Below are 17,552 nucleotides of genomic sequence, written 5' to 3' on the forward strand. Positions count from 1 at the left end.
GATGGAATTAGCAAATCAGCAAATAGATGTAAGAAAGCTATTTTGGGAGTAGGATAGAAGCCTGCTCTTATATAAAATACTGCGTTTCGTCTTCCACAGAATGGGATAGCTCAGTCTGTGGGTGTCCGGCTGAGAAGGGAGACCCCCATCATCTCAAAAACACCTGAACGTTTCTGTCCTGGCTGCTTCTCTGTCATAGGAGACCCAACCAGACCCCAGCAGTAACTAACCCTAGAGGACAAAAAAAACCCCAAAACAATATGTTGATTCTATTTTATAACTTTTTTTTTACTTGGAATATTTTCTATGTATACAGCTACAGCTTTGTTGAATAAAACATGCCTGTTTCTTGTCTTTCTATTCACAAAAAGTGCTGTGGTGTTTTTTTTTTCATTGCAACCAAAGCATTACTGCACCTGTAATTTGTGGATTTCCTAAACTGTCGAGTAATGACATGGATTACGGACTGACGTCCGAGTGGCTGGCTCGCAGCTATGTCATTACGACCATGGAGTGTTATTATGATGCGTGGAGGTGTGGGCTGAGACAATCAAGGCAATTATTCTCTCAGCCCACCCTGACCAGTCATTTTTCACTCAGGACTCTTTTTTTCCTCTCCCAGTGCAAAAACACTGTGTTTAAGGGGTGTTATTTTAGAGTGAGAGGTTTTGCTTACTTTCTGAGAAAATGTTCAAAACATGTAGTGTGTATACAATTAAATGCGAGGCATGTTTTGCATTGTGACTTGAAAAAGTGATCTTACAGCCATGTGGTTTATTGTTATGTCATTGTATAACTCTCAGCTTGTAAAGTATGTAATCTATGCAAACCATGGAGCAAAAGGGTCACTGATACAAGTGAAAATTGTATACGTAGTTGGAAAATCTTCCATCAGTCTGAAGTAAGCCAGGCTTATGAAGGCAAATCTTTCATGTTTTGGCCTTAGTCTCCTCATTCACTGCAGAACCTGTGAGAAAATAATAAAACAAAATGACCACAAAAAAAAAATGTAAGAAAAACAACCTGAGAGAATATAAGAATATTTCATAATTAATGTTTCATAATTCTGTGTAATATTTATTTTTTTAAACCATATAAATATATATTGTTGTATTAGATTTGCACCAAAAAGTTAACATATTTAACACAGTGTTACATAAATAATGTTACACATTCAATTTATTAGCTCTGAAATAAACATATACACATTTCTGTAGAAACACACTGCCAGGAATATGAAGTGGACCACTAACTTAGAAGTTAATGACTAATTACTGAAAGTTCATAAATTCAAAATATTATTTTTTTTGGCTTCTCTTTATTTATTTATTTATTTATTTATTTATTTATGGAGTTTAAGGGAAACTGTAATGGTCTGAATAAATAGACCTGTCTTTTCTTCATAGCCCAGTTTACTGCAATTCTTTCTATTCACTATAAACATCATGTGAAGAATTTTTTTTGTGAATTTTAAGCAGTTATTATATTTATTTTTACCCCCAAATACTAAGTGGTGTTATAAAATCAAAGGTATCTTTAAAAATGTGTTAGCGTAGGTTATTTATTTGTCCTTTTTTCTCTGAAAACAGGTTCTGATTATTTTTTTTACCTTACAGCTTCATTTCACATTGAAGGTGTAAGAATTAAATTGAAGGTTCAACCTTTTTTTTCTAAGATTGTACTGTTAGCTATATTTGATACATTGCCTCAATATTACCATCAGTATCTGTAGCTTTCTGCTGTTCAGGAGAACGTTGGGTTCTTCCTTCAGCTTCTGCACTACCGTACGAGGACCTGTAGGGGGAGACACAAGCACAATATAACATGCAGTATTTCTCATTGTGGAACACAGTGTCTAGAAACAAACCAGTCTTAGCCAGATTTACAGCACTGGCACATCACTGTGACTCCGTTAACTTGGAGTTAGGAATAAGGAAAGTCTGAAAGGATGCTTCACTTTATAACAAGTTTTGAAAAAGTGTGAAAGGAATTCATCTTTATGAATCGCTTTATCCTGGTCAGGGTGGTGTTAAGAATACCTCATGGATGGGATGTCAGTGTATTACATGACATCACACACACATTCACAACTGGAGCAATTTTGCATAATCTCTCCATCTGCTGGCGTGTTTCTGAGAGATTCTTTGGAACCCACAGAAAACCCATGCAAACATAGGGAGAACAATCAAAGCTGAGGATTGAACCAGGAACCCTAGAGCAGTTAGGACTTAGCTACCTGCTCCACTACTGTACCACTCCATGATTTTGTCAGTTTAGTAAATTTTGTTCCAGTGAAGGAACCTTGGACAAACTGCAACTATATGTAATTCTGTATATATTATAGGCTGTGATAACAGGATGGAATTAGAGGATAGATGCTGTACGGTTCGAGACACTATGAGATGGTGCGAGACACTAGATGCTATGAGACAGTGACAGTGACATGGGTGAACTGTCTCTAACTGAGACGAATAGCCCAGAAACTTACAACGGTGGATGGAATCTGTTCTCTTCTCCATCCAAAATCCCATGGTACATTTCAATCTCCATTTCAAGCCTCTTTTTGTTGTTGAGCAGTGTCTCATAGTCGCGCTGTTGCTGCTCGATATCTCCACGCACATCAGCGAGCTCAGACTCCAGCTTCCCAATGACCGAGCCCAAGTTCTGAAGCTCAATATCATGCCAATGCTTTGCATCATTCAGGGAGTTCTCCAGGCCTCGTTTCTGTAAGTAGGAACATAGATCAATGGTACACCTGAAATGGGCCAGTAATCAATAAACAGAGCGACCTTTTGGAAGACAATTCTCAGATAGCTTTTGTTTAAATAAACAGCTGATGAAGAGAGAGATGTGAGTGGAAATGAAGATTCATACCAGTGCTCTCATAGACTCTGTTTCAGCATGCAGGCTCTGGATCTTTGAATTTGCATCAGTACATTCTGTCTTCAGACTCTCCAGCTCTTTTTCCTCCTGACTCAGCTTTTTGTCTCCACTGTCCACCTTCTACAGACACACACAGGGTTATCGTGTTAAGAATGATACAAGGGAAAAGTGGCCCATCTCTATTTGTTGTGGTACAATTGAAATAAATGTACTTTCAGGAGTTAATTATTTAGTACATGTGTAGATCTATTTTGAAAACCCATTTGCCCTTTCTTGGTCACAGTGATCATTATCATAGCTAAACATGCATCTGTGTTTTTTTTCCCCCTGTGAGTAGCATTTCAGATCTTTTTACTTCACCTTGCACTCTAGGTATGCATCGGTCTCGGCCCGTGTCTTCTCGATGACCTTTTCCCAGTGGGAGTGGATTAAAGTCAATATCTGTTCCAAACTGGTCTCAGTAGGTAGATCAGGTTTCTCAACCTCATGGCTAGCCAGCTGGCTATAGAGCTGTCTCACATCCTACAAAGGACAAAATGTTAGCGTTTGTGATGGTTGCTCTTTTAAAGTGATTCCAGTGCACAGGTTTTTGAAATCAAAATTGGAGCCAAATAAAAAACAAAACTAATGTTTTGCTGTAGCCCGGCACATGCACTGTCTGAAATCTTACCTCTTCATGAGATTTGGTCAGGTCTAGAAGCTCAGCATTCATGCTGTCGATCTGGTTCTCCAGGTCCCCCTTGGTAAAGTTGGCATTATCAATCACCTTATAGAGGGAGTTGATCTCCTCCTCTATGGCTTTACGGAAAGGCTGCTCATGTTCACACCTGAATAATCACATGAAGATTGTGAGGTTTTAGAAATTTCTGATTTTATAAGAAAGTTCAGATGACTGTAGCTCCAGGATTTCTTTAGTCTGTCTTTCTAAACCCCACATACCTTTCTTTAAGATCTTCAGCACTGGCCTGGATGTTCTCTGTCTGAAGCACAAATCGAGCATTGTCCAGGATGGCCTCGCTCACCTGGCACATGGCAAGTGTTTATTAAACTGATACTTTTCCTTCATCTTACCTTTGAAAGATGTAACTTTTGTGCTCAGATATAGCAGAGAAGAACAGCGATATAGAATGCCAAACATTTCCAACAACTACCATAGCCTTATTGATCCACAGCACAATATTCTTACAACAATAATTCGAGGCCACATGACTTGACATTTCACTCACTTGAGCGTCTTTATGGCTTTATAAGATCAGATGAAACCTCTAGAGAAATGTTCAATCAAACCTTGATACTCCACATCTGCACATAATAATTAAAATGATTTCACTCATGATTTGCAGTTCTGCCCACCTGTCTGTAGATGTCCTCCCATCCCTGCTTCAGTGAGGACCACATCTTGGCGCTGGAGGCCTTGCGATCCAGGTAGTTATGGATCTGTTCTTCCAGCTGCTGATTGAGTTGCTCAAGTGTATGTACCTTTTCACGGTACTCTAGCAGACAGCTGTTAAATCCATCAGAACCCAACAGGTGACCCCTTTCTGCATGCTTGGGCAGCACAGGGGCACTGGTGCTGCGCAGGCGTTGCATAAAGATGCTGCTGATGCCCAGTGCCCTGCGCGACACACGGGCACCCAGGCAGCTGGTGCTGTCGGACGATGCTGAGCCCATGAACGTGCCCCGAGGAGTTGTGGTACTGCCTGTGCTCACTCGGGTCACATTTCCTGCCCATTCTGCATTAGCCTGGCCCAGGATGGACGATCGGCGTCTTGGTAGAGGCATTTCTTTCCCGGTTTGGTATCTGACAGACCAACTACTCACTCAGAGGCATTGCTGCAAAGCACACCACTTCTTTCTGACTTAGCAAAACAGCAACAGCTTCTGTCACATGCCTCTTTATGATGGCCTGGGCTTCTGGAAAGCAGAGCCTTTGTTTCGGCACCATTGTAACGGCGGCCTGCATTCTTTGTCCATACAGGCTGAATGATTTTTGGCTGCCTAAGCATTGTGTCTTTCTCAGGAAAGCTCTACAGACCCCATGACAAATCCAGGACACATGCTTAAACACATGCTTCAACCAGGGATAAATAAATATAGGTGAAAACTGTGCAATCATCATATCGCATGCTTTGGATGTGCGTACGTGTGTGTGCGTGCGTGCGTGTGTGTGTGTGTGTATGTGTGTCTGAGAGTATTGTGCAACACATCACACATCACATACAGGGCCAGTGAGCAACACATGACCTATACCCAAGCTAAATGACTCATCCTTTTTAGCATGACATAAGTATTAGAAAGTATAATTTCACTTACTTGTTCTTGCTCATAATGCACTTTAATTTTGGTGTCGATGGTGTAGTGGGTAGTATTACTGTCTGTGGTAGTTCCTGAGCTCAGGTTATTGTCTGTGCAGAATTTCACTTATTCCCCTGGGTTTCCTTTAGATTCTCCAGTTTCAGATTTTCAGATTTTCTCTCTCACTGTCCAAAACATGCAGGTAGGCAGACTGGCTAAACTAAATTTCCCCAGACAAAATTGCCCTAGTGTATAAATTTGTGTACATGGTACTCTGTGATGAACCGGCTTCCCTTTCTGAATCTTGGGGGAAAAAAAACTATTTAAGCTTTTTCCAGCATTGGTTGTTTTAAATAAAGTCATTAAATTTCACATTATTACTCATTTTATTATCATAAAATCTATCTTATATAACTATACGCCCTAGTGCCATACCTAAGAAGTGGATTTCACCCTTTAAGTCATTTCAACGTTTTTTATAGTTCTCTAGAAATGTTCAGGAAACTTTTAGGAACAACCCTGATCATGACTTGTGATCTTGTGATCTCAGATCACTCCAAAACCTTGTGGAAACAAATGTGGTTAGGGAAAAGGGCTATTGTGATAAGAGAAAAAGTCAAATAGTTTATGTAGGTAGCCCAAAACCATTGTGGTCTGAGAAGTGTGACGAATGAGAAGAGAACTGTGCATATGTACGCATTTCTGTGGTCTCTTGGGAAAATTTTCCTGGACTCCCCATGATAGAATATGCACAACCACTGACCTAAGCACATTTTAAAAATAGCTAAATAAGTTTCTATTCTAAAAGCAGAAGAGAATGCAGAGTTGATTGTAAGTAAACATAAACACTTATTTCTCTCTCTCTCTCTCTTTCTGTTGAGCTATACATGCTACTCCCAAGCTCCCAGTCATCAGTTCCCAGTGTTACCCCTTCTTTTCCCTACCTGATCCATCCTGATGCAATACATCTAGTTGGAATCTTGTCACTTGTTGGTGCTCACTGCTCCTGGGGATGGCTCCACGTAGACAGGATGTCAACCCTTGGGACTGAACCTAAACTTAAACTGCTGTTGTGATGGCCAGTTTTGCACTCAAGTCTTCATCAGTTAACTTTTAAAGACTGCGGCAGGAAGGAATTAGTGTATAATGAACTCACATTTCTGGTGTCACCCAAGTGAGGATTGATTTCCTTTTCTTGGTTCCTCTCAAGGTTTCTTCCTCATATCATCTCACAGAGTTTTTCTTCACCAGCATTACCTCAGGCTTGCTCATTAGGGCTGAATATTAATTTAATTTTAAACTTTGTCATTTTATTCTATATTTCCCCAAAGCTGCTTTGAGACAAAGCACTATTAAGCACTGTTAGAAGCGCTATACAAATAAAATTGAATTGAATTAAATATCCAACCCATTTCTACAGTCTGAGATGCTTTCGAGTTCTTGTTCATAAGCACCTAAAATCTGAAGCCGCTATCTACAACCTCTGCAATTCTGTCTAAGGTTATCAGAACAGAGGTAAAATATCTCACACTGAAAGTTAACAGTGTCCTGACTCATTTTATATCAGACTTGTGACCATAATATATTTCATTTATCTTCTACTGAAAATGTTCCATCAGTTTTATTTCCGTTCCACCAGCAGGAATGAAACGCTAGTGTACTGGTAAAAAGGTTTATTATTGCTCTGCTAATAGTAAAAACAGACTATCCATAAATCTATAAATAGCTGTACCTTCATGCATGCTGGCAGAGAGGGTAGTGTTGCTACCTCATGCCTCAGGACCACTGGTTCAGTCCTTAGCTTCGGTGAAGGTTCTGTGTATGTTTGCATGATGTTCTCAGGGTTTCATTATATTTACATAGGCAGAATGGGCAATCTAAATGATGAATTGTGACCAGGGTAGGTATTGGATTGAGGAAGATCAGAGTAAAGTGGTTACTGAAGATGAAAATATGTTGTTATGTTAGTTACAGCTGAACTATTTTACATTAAAATCATAGTTGAGCCATTTATGCTGGCCAAATAATATTGATTTCAGATGCTTTGATTTCAACGGTGGACACAGATACTACCCTGGGAACGCTGGACACAAGTCAAGACAAATGACGAATTGAGGTTTTCTGTTATCAGTCATGGGTTTCAGGTGACATTTCATCCTGCTATTTTTTTCACATTGTGCTCTTTTTATGAGAGGGGCCTGTGGTAGACACATATATCTCCCACATCATCTAAAAGTATACTGAGGTTTTTGTCAGTTTGTGATGAGAAATAATGTTTTTCTGTTTGTTATGCTTAACATCCCTCAAAGAATCGTTACTAAGTCATGTTTTCCTGTGCAGCAGTAATGACTCTCACTCTTTCCCATGAGAAAGGAAGACTGTTGCTAACTTAGCTTGGTTTCAGACATGGTTGAGTCTAGTGTCAGTCTGAAACCTTCGTTGGCTGTTACTGTATAGCTTCAAAAATGAAAGTAGACGAATGATAGAAACAGATGAATATACAGCGGATGTAGAACTGGTGGGAGCCTCTCATTTTACACTTTTACATGTTCAGTCCATACATGCCACACTATAAGGCCAAATGTTTGTCAACACCTGAACACCTCATCCATGATTGCTGTTTTATTAAGCATCACTCTACTGGTAAGGATTTCCACTTCCACTAGAATGTGGCTGTGCTCATTCAGTCAAAAGAGCATTAGTGAGATCAATATTGGATGAAAAGGTCTGGTGTGCAGTCATTGTTCCAGTTCATTCCAAAGGTGTTTATTGGGGGTTGAGGTCTAGGATCTGTGCAGGATCCTCGAGTTCTTCCAACCTTCACAAACTATGTCTTCATGGAGCTCACAGAGCTGTGCAGAGGAACACTGTCATGCTGGAACATATTTGGACCTTTTAGCTCCAGTGAGGAGGAATTGTAATGCTACAGCACACAAATACAATCTAGAAAATTCTGCGTGCTTCCAGTTTTCTGGCAACAAAATTAAGGGGAAAGCACATATTAGTGTGATGATCAGGTGTCCACATACTTTTGGCCACATAGTGTACTTCACATGCATGGTTGTGTCAGCAACATGGGCTGAAAAAACAAAAGAAAACATGCACACAAATCTTAGAGGCATTTCACTCTGTGTATTTATCTGATAGTGACAAATGTACAGTCTGGGCTAAAGGGAAATCAGCCCAAGCCTTTCTGCGTTTCTTAATACCAGTCTATGTATTTTTCGTACAGCTATTAGTGATGGTTTTGTTGTGCTTGGTTCTTTTTTCAACAACCACTGAATATCATACTGCATGTTTTCATATACACTACCAGTCAAAAGTTTGGACACATCTTCTAATTCCATGGTCTTTCCTGATGTTAATTTCATGTATATGTAGTGTATATGGCTAGGTAGTGTATATGGCTACCGCTTTAGTTGAAAGAGTGAACATATTACTTAAAATACATATTGACATTCTAAACAAAAGAGCATGGTTGTTTGTCTTTGTTTTGCATGTTGCTACCTCTGATACTGTGTTACGCTCTACACGCCAACTAGAAAGCTAATTCCATTGCTGCTTGCCGAGGCACAGCATTTCTTAAGGTATCTACAATCATCTCCAAGTGCAAGTTCTGGCACAGTACCTGTTCTAGTTGCATTGCCTTGCAGGTGGTACTTGCTGATGTGGCACTGCTTACAGCAACATGTTCAGATCTGTGGCAGCACCCACACTGTACTGAAAGCTGTAGGGCAAAATGAGATAGATGACTGATCAGCAAACATCATGCACTAAATTCTGTGCAAGCTTTCACATCGAAAAAACAACAATTTGAACCATTTTCACTCATTTCCTTCTGCTTTTGAAAGCACTTGATGATTCTACAGAAGCAAGGTTCACCATGTCTTCACTGTTGTATTCATTAAGTATTTGTTTTCTAAGAGAATGTGACATTCTCTTCAGAAATTGCTCCGTTTCCTACACAGCACTTTACACGGAATGGTATGAAAAACAAAACAAAACAAAACAAAACATCCACCGAGTGGCAGTTCCTCAGCTGGAAAAGCTGTGTTGATAAGGAAGTGAAAACTAGTTTGAGATGACAGGAAGGGTACAGGACATTTGAACCACCTATTAACCTCTTTAACCACTCTTTACAACTTTAGCAGATCAAAAAATAAAACCATGTCAGAATGCACACCATGATATTCATAGAAGACCGCAATGGCTTCCGCTCTTGTCCACCACCAAAAAAAAAAAAAAAAAAAAAAAACAATCTAAGGGTATTCTAAGTTACTTAGAATATTCAGGTGGGTAATTTTCAGTATAAGTATGATATTATAAATAAAGTTAGCATGACATGCGAAGTTGCAGATGATACTTTCCATTTAGAACATGATGTATACTCAATCATTTACCAGCTGTTGTCAGCTCGGTTAGCAAACTTGTCCGTTTGCTAACTAGAAGTCTTAACCTTGTACCATTTTAATCCATTTTGAATACTGTTTTTTGAATGTACAGTTTCATTCCACGTGTTTAAAATCCAACACCTTCACTCTTCTCCAGCAGAACAGATTTTTCCCTCTACATTACACACTGTTGTTTGTGTTATGAAAGCAACTCCTATTAAAAATGGTAGACACCTGGCAGATTTAAAAGGTGCAGAAAACCACTATTTCTTTATAATCAGTGCTGCAAATTAATCAGAAGATCAAAACGTATTTTTATGGTGTAACTTTAAGAAGTGGACACATATCAAAATGGAAGCAGTGGCATTTCATTGAATAGAGTTGCTGATTTTGCTCCATACTTATGTAATAATACCTTTGGCAGGGTCCCAGATTTTTGACAGGAGAGACGCTATGCCTCACCTGATAGAGAGGTAATGCCAATGCTTCAGGCAGCAAAAGCTCCTCAAATCTCTCCTTTAGGATTTCAAGACCAGGCAGAACCTGTCAAATTCCAGATTTTATGAACAACTCTGTTGAGATCAGCAGATCTCAACAAAAGCCAGTTCTTTTATGAAGTGCAACTGTTTGTGCACTCTGTTTAGGTGCTGCATTAAAAAAAGTGGCTAGTTTGCAGATTCACAAAAAACAGCTAGACAGCTACAGGTTTGTGTCTCATTTGAATGAATAGTTTGAGGAACTTCATGTGCAATCTGATCACTGGGGGTTATTTTTTCCTAGCAGAAATAGCTCAAAATTTAACCCATTCAAGAATGCTTAACTGTTTAAAGACACTTTTAGATGGCTGTCAAATTTATGTAAGGAAAATTCCCATTGAAAAAATAGATTCAGAAACCAATACTGTCTTAAGCATCAGTTTGATAGAAAAATCAAGTATGCGTGACTAGGTTCATGTGCATAATTAATCTTAAGAGTGATAAAGCATAGACTCTTTCCTCAGGGAAATTCAAAGCCCATGGAATGTGGAGGTGGCACAGAAAGCTTAGCATCAAGCCCTGGAGCATGCTACAGATTAGTGCTCCTCCTTTTCCCTATTCAATACTGCCTCTATATAAACCTTTGCAACCTCCCTGTATTCTTGTATTCACCATTTCCTTCACATCGTGCTTGCTCCAGTGATCCACAGCTATCTAAAATGTCGGTCTCATACTCTTCCAGGGTGTCTGGTGTCTCATCAGTTGGGGGTGGTGGAGCCAGAATAGGGCTTGGTGGAGCTGGAGCAGGCCTGGGGTATGGTCTGAGCACTGGTGCTGGGGCTGGTGCTGGCTTTGGGGGTGGAGCTGTTCTTGGTTTGAGCTCTGGAATTGGTTTGGGCTCAGGAATTGGTCTAGGCTCTGGAATTGGTCTGGGCTCTGGAATTGGTCTGGGCTCCGGACTTGGTCTGGGCTCCGGACTTGGGCTGGGGTCTGGACTTGGTCTGGGCTACGGTGCAGGTGGTGCAGGGTTGGCACTGGGTGGTGGCGGAGGTGGTGGAGCACTAGTCGCAAGCCCAGCATTTGCCATGGGTCGCACCATTGCATCTGGTGGCTTGACCGCAGGTGCTGCCCTGGCTGCTGGTTCTGCTATGGTCCCGACCTTGGCTCCTATCCTATCTCGTGCGGCTGAGAAAACCACGCTGTCCCTTCTGAATGACCGATTCTCTGCCTACATGACCAAAGTGCGAGCACTGCAGCAGGAGAACGCTGCACTGGAGGCTAAGCTGTCCCAACTGACCGGCGGAACTGATATGTGCCCAGAATCGTCAGCCACTACTACGGTGGAATATGAGACCCAGTTGAATGAGTATCGCACCACTCTGCAGAACCTCACGCTTGACACCATCAAACTGGAGATAGACCTTGACAATGTGCGTGGCACCGCCCATGAGCTTAAAGCCAAGTATGTATTTCAGTCTGCTTATAAAGAACAAAAAATGTTAAATGCATTGCATAGTGTTTTTTTCCTAGTGTTTTTGTATATTATATTTAGATTTTCTCTCTTATTATGTGTTTCTCAAAAACAATCTTATTGTACATTTTTTTAAAGGCTTGACTTTGAACAAGGGGTCAGGTTCCAGCTTGAGTCTGACATTGCTAGCATGAAAAAGGTAAGGGGAACAAATGTGAATAATTTGCCTTATTGTGAGCACAGTTATCTTTATTTATCTTTATTTCTGTCTTTAGGATATTGAAGCAGCATCTGATCTGAGAATTGAATTGGATGCCAAGAGGTCCAGCCTTAAAAACGAACTGGACTTTGTCAACAAAACACAGGAAGAAGTACTTTAGACCAAAATGTTTACCATTAATTGAGACTTTAATTGTATTTTCTATCTATAGTTTTAATATATAATAAATCTCTACCCATTGTACATCTCTCTGCAGGAGCTCTTTTCTCTGCAGTCCAAACTGGGCACAACCACCATGGACACTTCTGTCTCCATGATTGAAGTGGACACTGGCAAGTCCTTTGACATCTCCTCAGCACTCAACAAGATGCGAATGGAGTATGAGAAATCTGTCCAGAAGCACAGAGAGGAAGCCGAAGCCTACTACAAACTCAAGGCGAGCATATAACAAATTCCTTTATGTGTAATACTACACTTTATTTTCTATTACTTCCTACATGACGATCAGAATTAAATCAGTTTGGAGCCCAGAAATGAAGCGATATTCTCTCTCCCTTTCTCAGATGGATGAAATGCAGACTGCCAACGTGAAGAGCACAGAGGCTGTATCATCAGCCAAAGCGGAGATTGCAGCAGCCAGGAAGGAGCTTCAGACGCTCGGGTTAGAGTTACAGGGTCTTCTCACACAAGTAAGTTTGAATACATGCAGTGTTTCTGACTGTACTACTACCAAAGATGCAATTTTGTAATCCTTTTCCTTTTATAAAATGAATACATTATGAAAGATTACATTAAACTTTAGTGAGCAATAGCACCTGATAATGCATAACATCATGGAAATGCAATCAATGTAATATCATTAAATCAATCATTTTTGTAGAATATTTAGATTTACTTCATGTATCTCAGTAGTATGTCTGAATCATGAGTAAAATCTGATATACACCTGATACACTCACGACAGCACGATTACTGGTGCCAGATGGACTGCTTTGATTAGTTTAGAAACTGCTGATCTCCTGGGATTTTCTACAGTGAGAGTGAAACTGAGTGAAAATCCCAGGAGATCAGCAGTTTCCAAAATACATGTGGCACCAACAGCCATTCTACAGTGATTTGATTTCTGACGTCTAACCAGCAGTAATACAGGGGTTCAAAATAAATAAAATATATCTGCCTAAGATTTACAGTACATTTACAGAGGAGATTTTAATCGTTCTTACTGATTCTGATACACATAACAAGTGCAATGTAGTTAATAACATTTTATGAAATATAATGTATTCTCCTTGAGCTCTACCATCACTGGTGACTTGGTCATTCAGAATTCTGATGGCTTTTGTGTTGTAATAGATAAACTCTAATCAGAGTCTTCTGAATCAGCCAGAAATCCCTCTAGTTACTAAGTAAGCTTGGTTATCCCCTGCCCTGTAAACATCATTTCCTGTTTTCTTGGGGATTTTTACTTTCTGGGGATTAATAAGAATGAAAGCATGTCTGTAAACCAACATAATAGGAAGTAACTGCTTTCTGGCATGTTTCATGCAGTTATTAGTCCAAGATACAACACACATTAGAGAGCACAGCTTAACTCTTATCGATTAGTGATGTTACCATAAATCACAGTTAAGCAGTGCAGGAAACAGAAGGCACAGGAAGTGGTTTTAAAGTCAGTACCACAAGACAAACAGAGCTATGTTCTCACAGTGAACTCTCTCAGAGAAAGTACAACTGAATCTCATAAACATTTTAACTGCATCATTGCTCAATTATACCTTGTGAAAAAAAAAAAATGTTGAGAAGTTAGGGACTTTCCGGCAGGTTAATTCACACTATAACAAAGATGTCTGGAATGAATTTCTCAGTACTCAACTGGTTTGATTCATGTCAGCGTTCTCAAGGCATCCACCATGACTTTGAATTGAAAGTAAAAGAATAATGTTTTCCCAGAACATGGCCCTGGAGCAGGGCCTTGCAGAGGCTAATGCCCAGTCCAGTGTAGGTGTGGCTGAATACCAGGCCCAAATCGCCAGCCTCACGTCTGCCATCGAGGCAGCTAAAGCTGACCTTCACAAACAGATTCTGGCCTACCAAGAGCTGCTTGACGTCAAACTTGCCCTAGATGTGGAAATTGCCACCTACAGAAAGCTCCTGGAGGGAGATGACTTCAAGTGAGCCTTGTTCTAATTGACTCATAACACAAGACCAATAAATTTGCCTCCACAATAGAGGATTGTGGAAGATTTATCATTTGTTACTCTGAGGTTTGGCATTAAACCACTCTCTTTATTTTCTTTTGTTAGACTGCCTGAATTTACAGAGACATCCTACACTTTCTCAGGTAAGAGCATTTACTGTCTAAATCATTGCCACAAAATATCAGATTAGTTAGACAACACTTCCTTGTGTTATATAAAAACTAGGTAACCAGACTCAGGTGTTGTTGGATGAAAAATATTATGACTGACTACAAACCTTTGTGGTAGATACAATATAATTATGTACACCCTCTCCAGCTTCCTGCTAATAGTCATATCCCCCACAGCAATGGAAACCAGGGGGGAAAAATCTAAGCTTAATTCATCTTTTCAAATTAAGCCAGCAATCAGGATCCTGGGTATAACAGTCACATGAGAAGCAACATTTTAGCTGACTGCATCACTGATAGAGATGCAAATCAATTGTTGATAACACAACACGGTTTATGAGTGTGACCTACAACTAGTTTATTTACCTACGACTCATACTTAGTCTTAGCCACTAGGAGCCAAACGTTTGTAAGAATTAATAGAGTACTCTAGACTTTATTCATTTGGGCCCAAGAATCATTCCATAATGCATTGGGCCCAAAAATTCATTAAAAAAGCCATCTTACACACAAACACACAGTAGAGAGAGAGAGAGAGAGTGAGAGATTTTCAGCTTTTGCCTTTGTATTATGTTTAAATGTACGACTTTGTAGACGTTTCTTCACCTACATAGTAAAGTGGACAAAAGGGACGAGGGTCCTGGGGCGTGGGGGTGGGGGTGGCCCTCTCTTACCTACACTTTTCCGTCTTGTAGGGAGTGCCCCGCCCAAAACCAGCACGCCCCAGGACTCACCCCAAGTCTCCATGGAAATACACACTAGATACATCCGCAAAGGCAAGTCCTCTTTAACACCATGCCTATATAATATATGACATTTGATGACTTCAGCTATGGTTCCAGTTGGCGGAGCATCAGTACCATGAAAAGAAATGAATTTGGTTTGAGGTATGTGTCAATAAAGACTTTTAATGAAATGAGTAACCTACTCAGTAAGCAATCGAGGGAGTCATGGGACACTTTATTTATCTGCCTGCACACCAGGATCAGAGTGTGGGCATTAAAAATGAATGCAAGATGCCATGGATTGCACTTGGATAGGAAGTGCTTGTGTGTCAGTGCTCAGTGCTTGTAGAACTGAAGTGCTCTCACATGTGACAGTTTCTCTGTGTGCTCACTTCACTTAGCACATTGAAGGTATTGTGTTCATACAGTGTGTTAAATACAAATAGATGTACTGAAGTAAAAGGAACTGGATGATATACTAGTTTTGCCTAACATGAAATATACAGCGCTAGATGCTAGGCAGGGGCTTTTTAACAGATAACAAGCAAAAACCAACATGTCTACTGGAAAAGACAGTAAAGTGTTCATCTGCAGCACTGCTTCTGTCCTTGTCATTGTTTATAGCAGCGGTTCTTAACTGAGGGTCAGTAGCAGGGGGTCACAGGAAACCTTATTATGAAAAAGTGTATAAAATACTCACGAACCACTGAAAGAGTCATAGGGACTTAGCAAGTTGTGGTTTAACTGCTAATAAGACATTTCTTCTAATAAGGCTTTCTTGTCAAGAACAAGCACCAGTATAGAACCAGACTCATATATAAAAATGGTTTGTGTCATTTCCTTGCCGTGACTGAACCACCTCACATCCTCCTGTGCATGTCTAACCATTCCACCGAGTCAGTAATCACAAACATTGAAGTTGTTATTAATCTTTATCGATCCAGCAGTCTGGGTGGGAGGTATGCGGTTGTGAAAGTGGGTTATACTGACAAAAAGATTAAGAACATTCAGAATGAGTTAGTGAGTAATATTAAGCTAGGTCAAGTTAGTTAGTAAATACAAGGTAGCACAGAATGCAGTTGGTCAGGATGGTTTGTACCACTTGTGTTTTGAACAAAAACTTAAATTTCTGTCCATTTTTTTGCATTCCAGCTGGTGGAGGTGGAATTCAAGTCAAAGAGATAATCACAGGTTCGTAAGAGGTACACATTCATATTGTTATTTTGCTTCACTGCTGTTCTCAAAATCATATGCAGCATATTTCATTTTGTAATGCTGATCTGTCAGGATGTGACCCTTTTCTCTCTTCTCTATCTCAACAATAGAGCACACAGAGACTTCAGTCATCAGTGATGCAGACACCGAATCCTCTTGAATGCTAAAGGACAGATTGACTGAGAGTTTGTTTCACGGACATACAAACTCCCTTCACTGTTATTCCAATAAAGCTGCATTCCAAATATACTCTCTTGTTTCTTTGTTCTTTTGGATCCATACTAGGTGGTTACAGTGGCTTAATTTATCTATCTATCTATCTATCTATCTATCTATCTATCTATCTATCTATCTATCTATCTATCTATCTATCTATCTATCTATCTATCTATCTATCTATCTATCTATCTATCTATCTATCTATCTATCTATCTATCTATCTACACCATTGATTTCAGGTGTTGTTTTTCGGGGTTGGGCTTGGCCCACTCTTAATGCTTCAGCATACCAAGACCTTTTGGACAATTTCATGCTCAACTTTGTGGGAACAGTTTGAGGATGACCCCTTCCTGTTCCAACATGACTGCACACCAGTGCACAAAGCAAGGTCCATAAAGACATGGATGAGAGAGTTTGGTGTGGAGGAACTTGACTATCCTGCACAGAGTCCTGACCTCAACCTGATAGAACACCTTTGAGATGAATTAGAGTGGAGACTGCGAGCCAGACCTTCTTGTCCAACATCAGTGTCAGACCTCACAAATGCACTTCTAGAGGAACGGTCAAAAATTCCCAGAATGCCTTCCCAGAAGAGATGAAGCTGTTATAGCTGCAAAGGGAGGGCCAACTCCATATTAAATTCATGTACATGTAAAGGCAGATGTCCCAAAACTTTTGGCCAGGATCTATCTGGGGGGTTTCTGTGTTACAGTTGAGGTCATAAGTTTGCATCCCCTCTGCTGAATCCTGAAAATGTTAATAATTTAAAAGTCTCCTCAAAGAAAGAATGTGCAGGAGCTGGAGGGTTTTTCGGGAAGAACTGTGGGCAGTTCAACTGCTCAAGTCAAACAAGGCACTCTTGAAGAACTATCACAAAATATAAAAGCATTTCCGGATGTATTTGAAGCACTACAGGGACACATTCAGTGTCATTCCATTTCACACCTATTCAATACTAGATCATTAAGTACCATAACAAAGCAGCATGATCTGATTTCTGGGTGGATCTATATCATGCAATCATGCAATATTAGTAATTTGTTATCACTGTGATTTAGCTGTTCCAAATCCTGCTTGTCTATGGTATTTTGTAATATGAACCTTGCCGTGTTTTTCATAATGACCTTATCTACATCACTCTATCTCCTTGATGTTTCCTTCTGACTTATTTTCTGTGACACCTCTAGTTCAGTTTATATGAATTGACTGTGCACTCAAACACATTGCAAATGAAGTTCCCTTTTCAAATCCACTTTAAAGAAAAACATAATGCACCTGAACTCTGAGGT

At 40.0% G+C, this 17,552-nt stretch overlaps 2 protein-coding genes across 5 annotated transcripts; one reads left to right on the top strand and one right to left on the bottom strand.

Annotated features, from left to right (window-relative positions):
* Window positions 1-595: 595 nt before the first annotated feature.
* bfsp2 (beaded filament structural protein 2, phakinin) lies at window positions 596-6,794 on the bottom strand. The gene is made up of 8 exons (XM_058394177.1): window positions 4,237-6,794; window positions 3,823-3,905; window positions 3,554-3,710; window positions 3,244-3,405; window positions 2,875-3,003; window positions 2,489-2,724; window positions 1,718-1,794; window positions 596-967 (listed from the first exon to the last, which is right to left on the bottom strand). Exons 1-8 carry the CDS (start codon window positions 4,663-4,665, stop codon window positions 930-932), a joined length of 1,311 nt encoding a protein of 436 aa, XP_058250160.1. The 5' UTR covers window positions 4,666-6,794; the 3' UTR covers window positions 596-929.
* Window positions 6,795-10,701: 3,907 nt separating this feature from the next.
* On the top strand, window positions 10,702-16,293 carry zgc:136930 (uncharacterized protein LOC563946 homolog). 4 transcript variants are annotated; one of them, XM_058395823.1, is made up of 10 exons: window positions 10,702-11,507; window positions 11,655-11,715; window positions 11,792-11,887; window positions 11,993-12,172; window positions 12,300-12,425; window positions 13,687-13,907; window positions 14,040-14,077; window positions 14,800-14,880; window positions 15,982-16,031; window positions 16,155-16,293. In XM_058395823.1, the coding sequence occupies exons 1-9, from the start codon at window positions 10,765-10,767 to the stop codon at window positions 16,026-16,028; spliced, it is 1,593 nt and encodes a 530-aa protein (XP_058251806.1). In that variant the 5' UTR covers window positions 10,702-10,764; the 3' UTR covers window positions 16,029-16,031; window positions 16,155-16,293. The 4 variants fall into 4 exon arrangements, with proteins under 4 accessions (XP_058251806.1, XP_058251805.1, XP_058251808.1 ...); XM_058395822.1 differs by having other exon boundaries at window positions 15,982-16,020; XM_058395825.1 differs by lacking the exon at window positions 14,800-14,880.
* The last annotated feature ends 1,259 nt before the right edge of the window (window positions 16,294-17,552 follow it).

The sequence above is a fragment of the Hemibagrus wyckioides genome, linkage group LG07 (genome assembly GCF_019097595.1).
Source record: "Hemibagrus wyckioides isolate EC202008001 linkage group LG07, SWU_Hwy_1.0, whole genome shotgun sequence".
NCBI lineage: Eukaryota > Metazoa > Chordata > Actinopteri > Siluriformes > Bagridae > Hemibagrus > Hemibagrus wyckioides.

Coding starts and splice junctions, on each gene's coding strand:
- zgc:136930 (XM_058395822.1), top strand. CDS start 10,765: ATGTCGGTCTCATACTCTTCCAGGGTGTCTGGTGTCTCATCAGTTGGG. Junction 11,888..11,992: donor TCAACAAAACACAGGAAGAA/GTACTTTAGACC, acceptor ATCTCTCTGCAG/GAGCTCTTTTCTCTGCAGTC. Junction 12,426..13,686: donor TACAGGGTCTTCTCACACAA/GTAAGTTTGAAT, acceptor ATGTTTTCCCAG/AACATGGCCCTGGAGCAGGG.
- bfsp2 (XM_058394177.1), bottom strand. CDS start 4,665: ATGCCTCTACCAAGACGCCGATCGTCCATCCTGGGCCAGGCTAATGCA. Junction 3,004..3,243: donor ATGCATACCTAGAGTGCAAG/GTGAAGTAAAAA, acceptor GTGTGTCTGTAG/AAGGTGGACAGTGGAGACAA. Junction 1,795..2,488: donor AACAGATTCCATCCACCGTT/GTAAGTTTCTGG, acceptor CTCCCCCTACAG/GTCCTCGTACGGTAGTGCAG.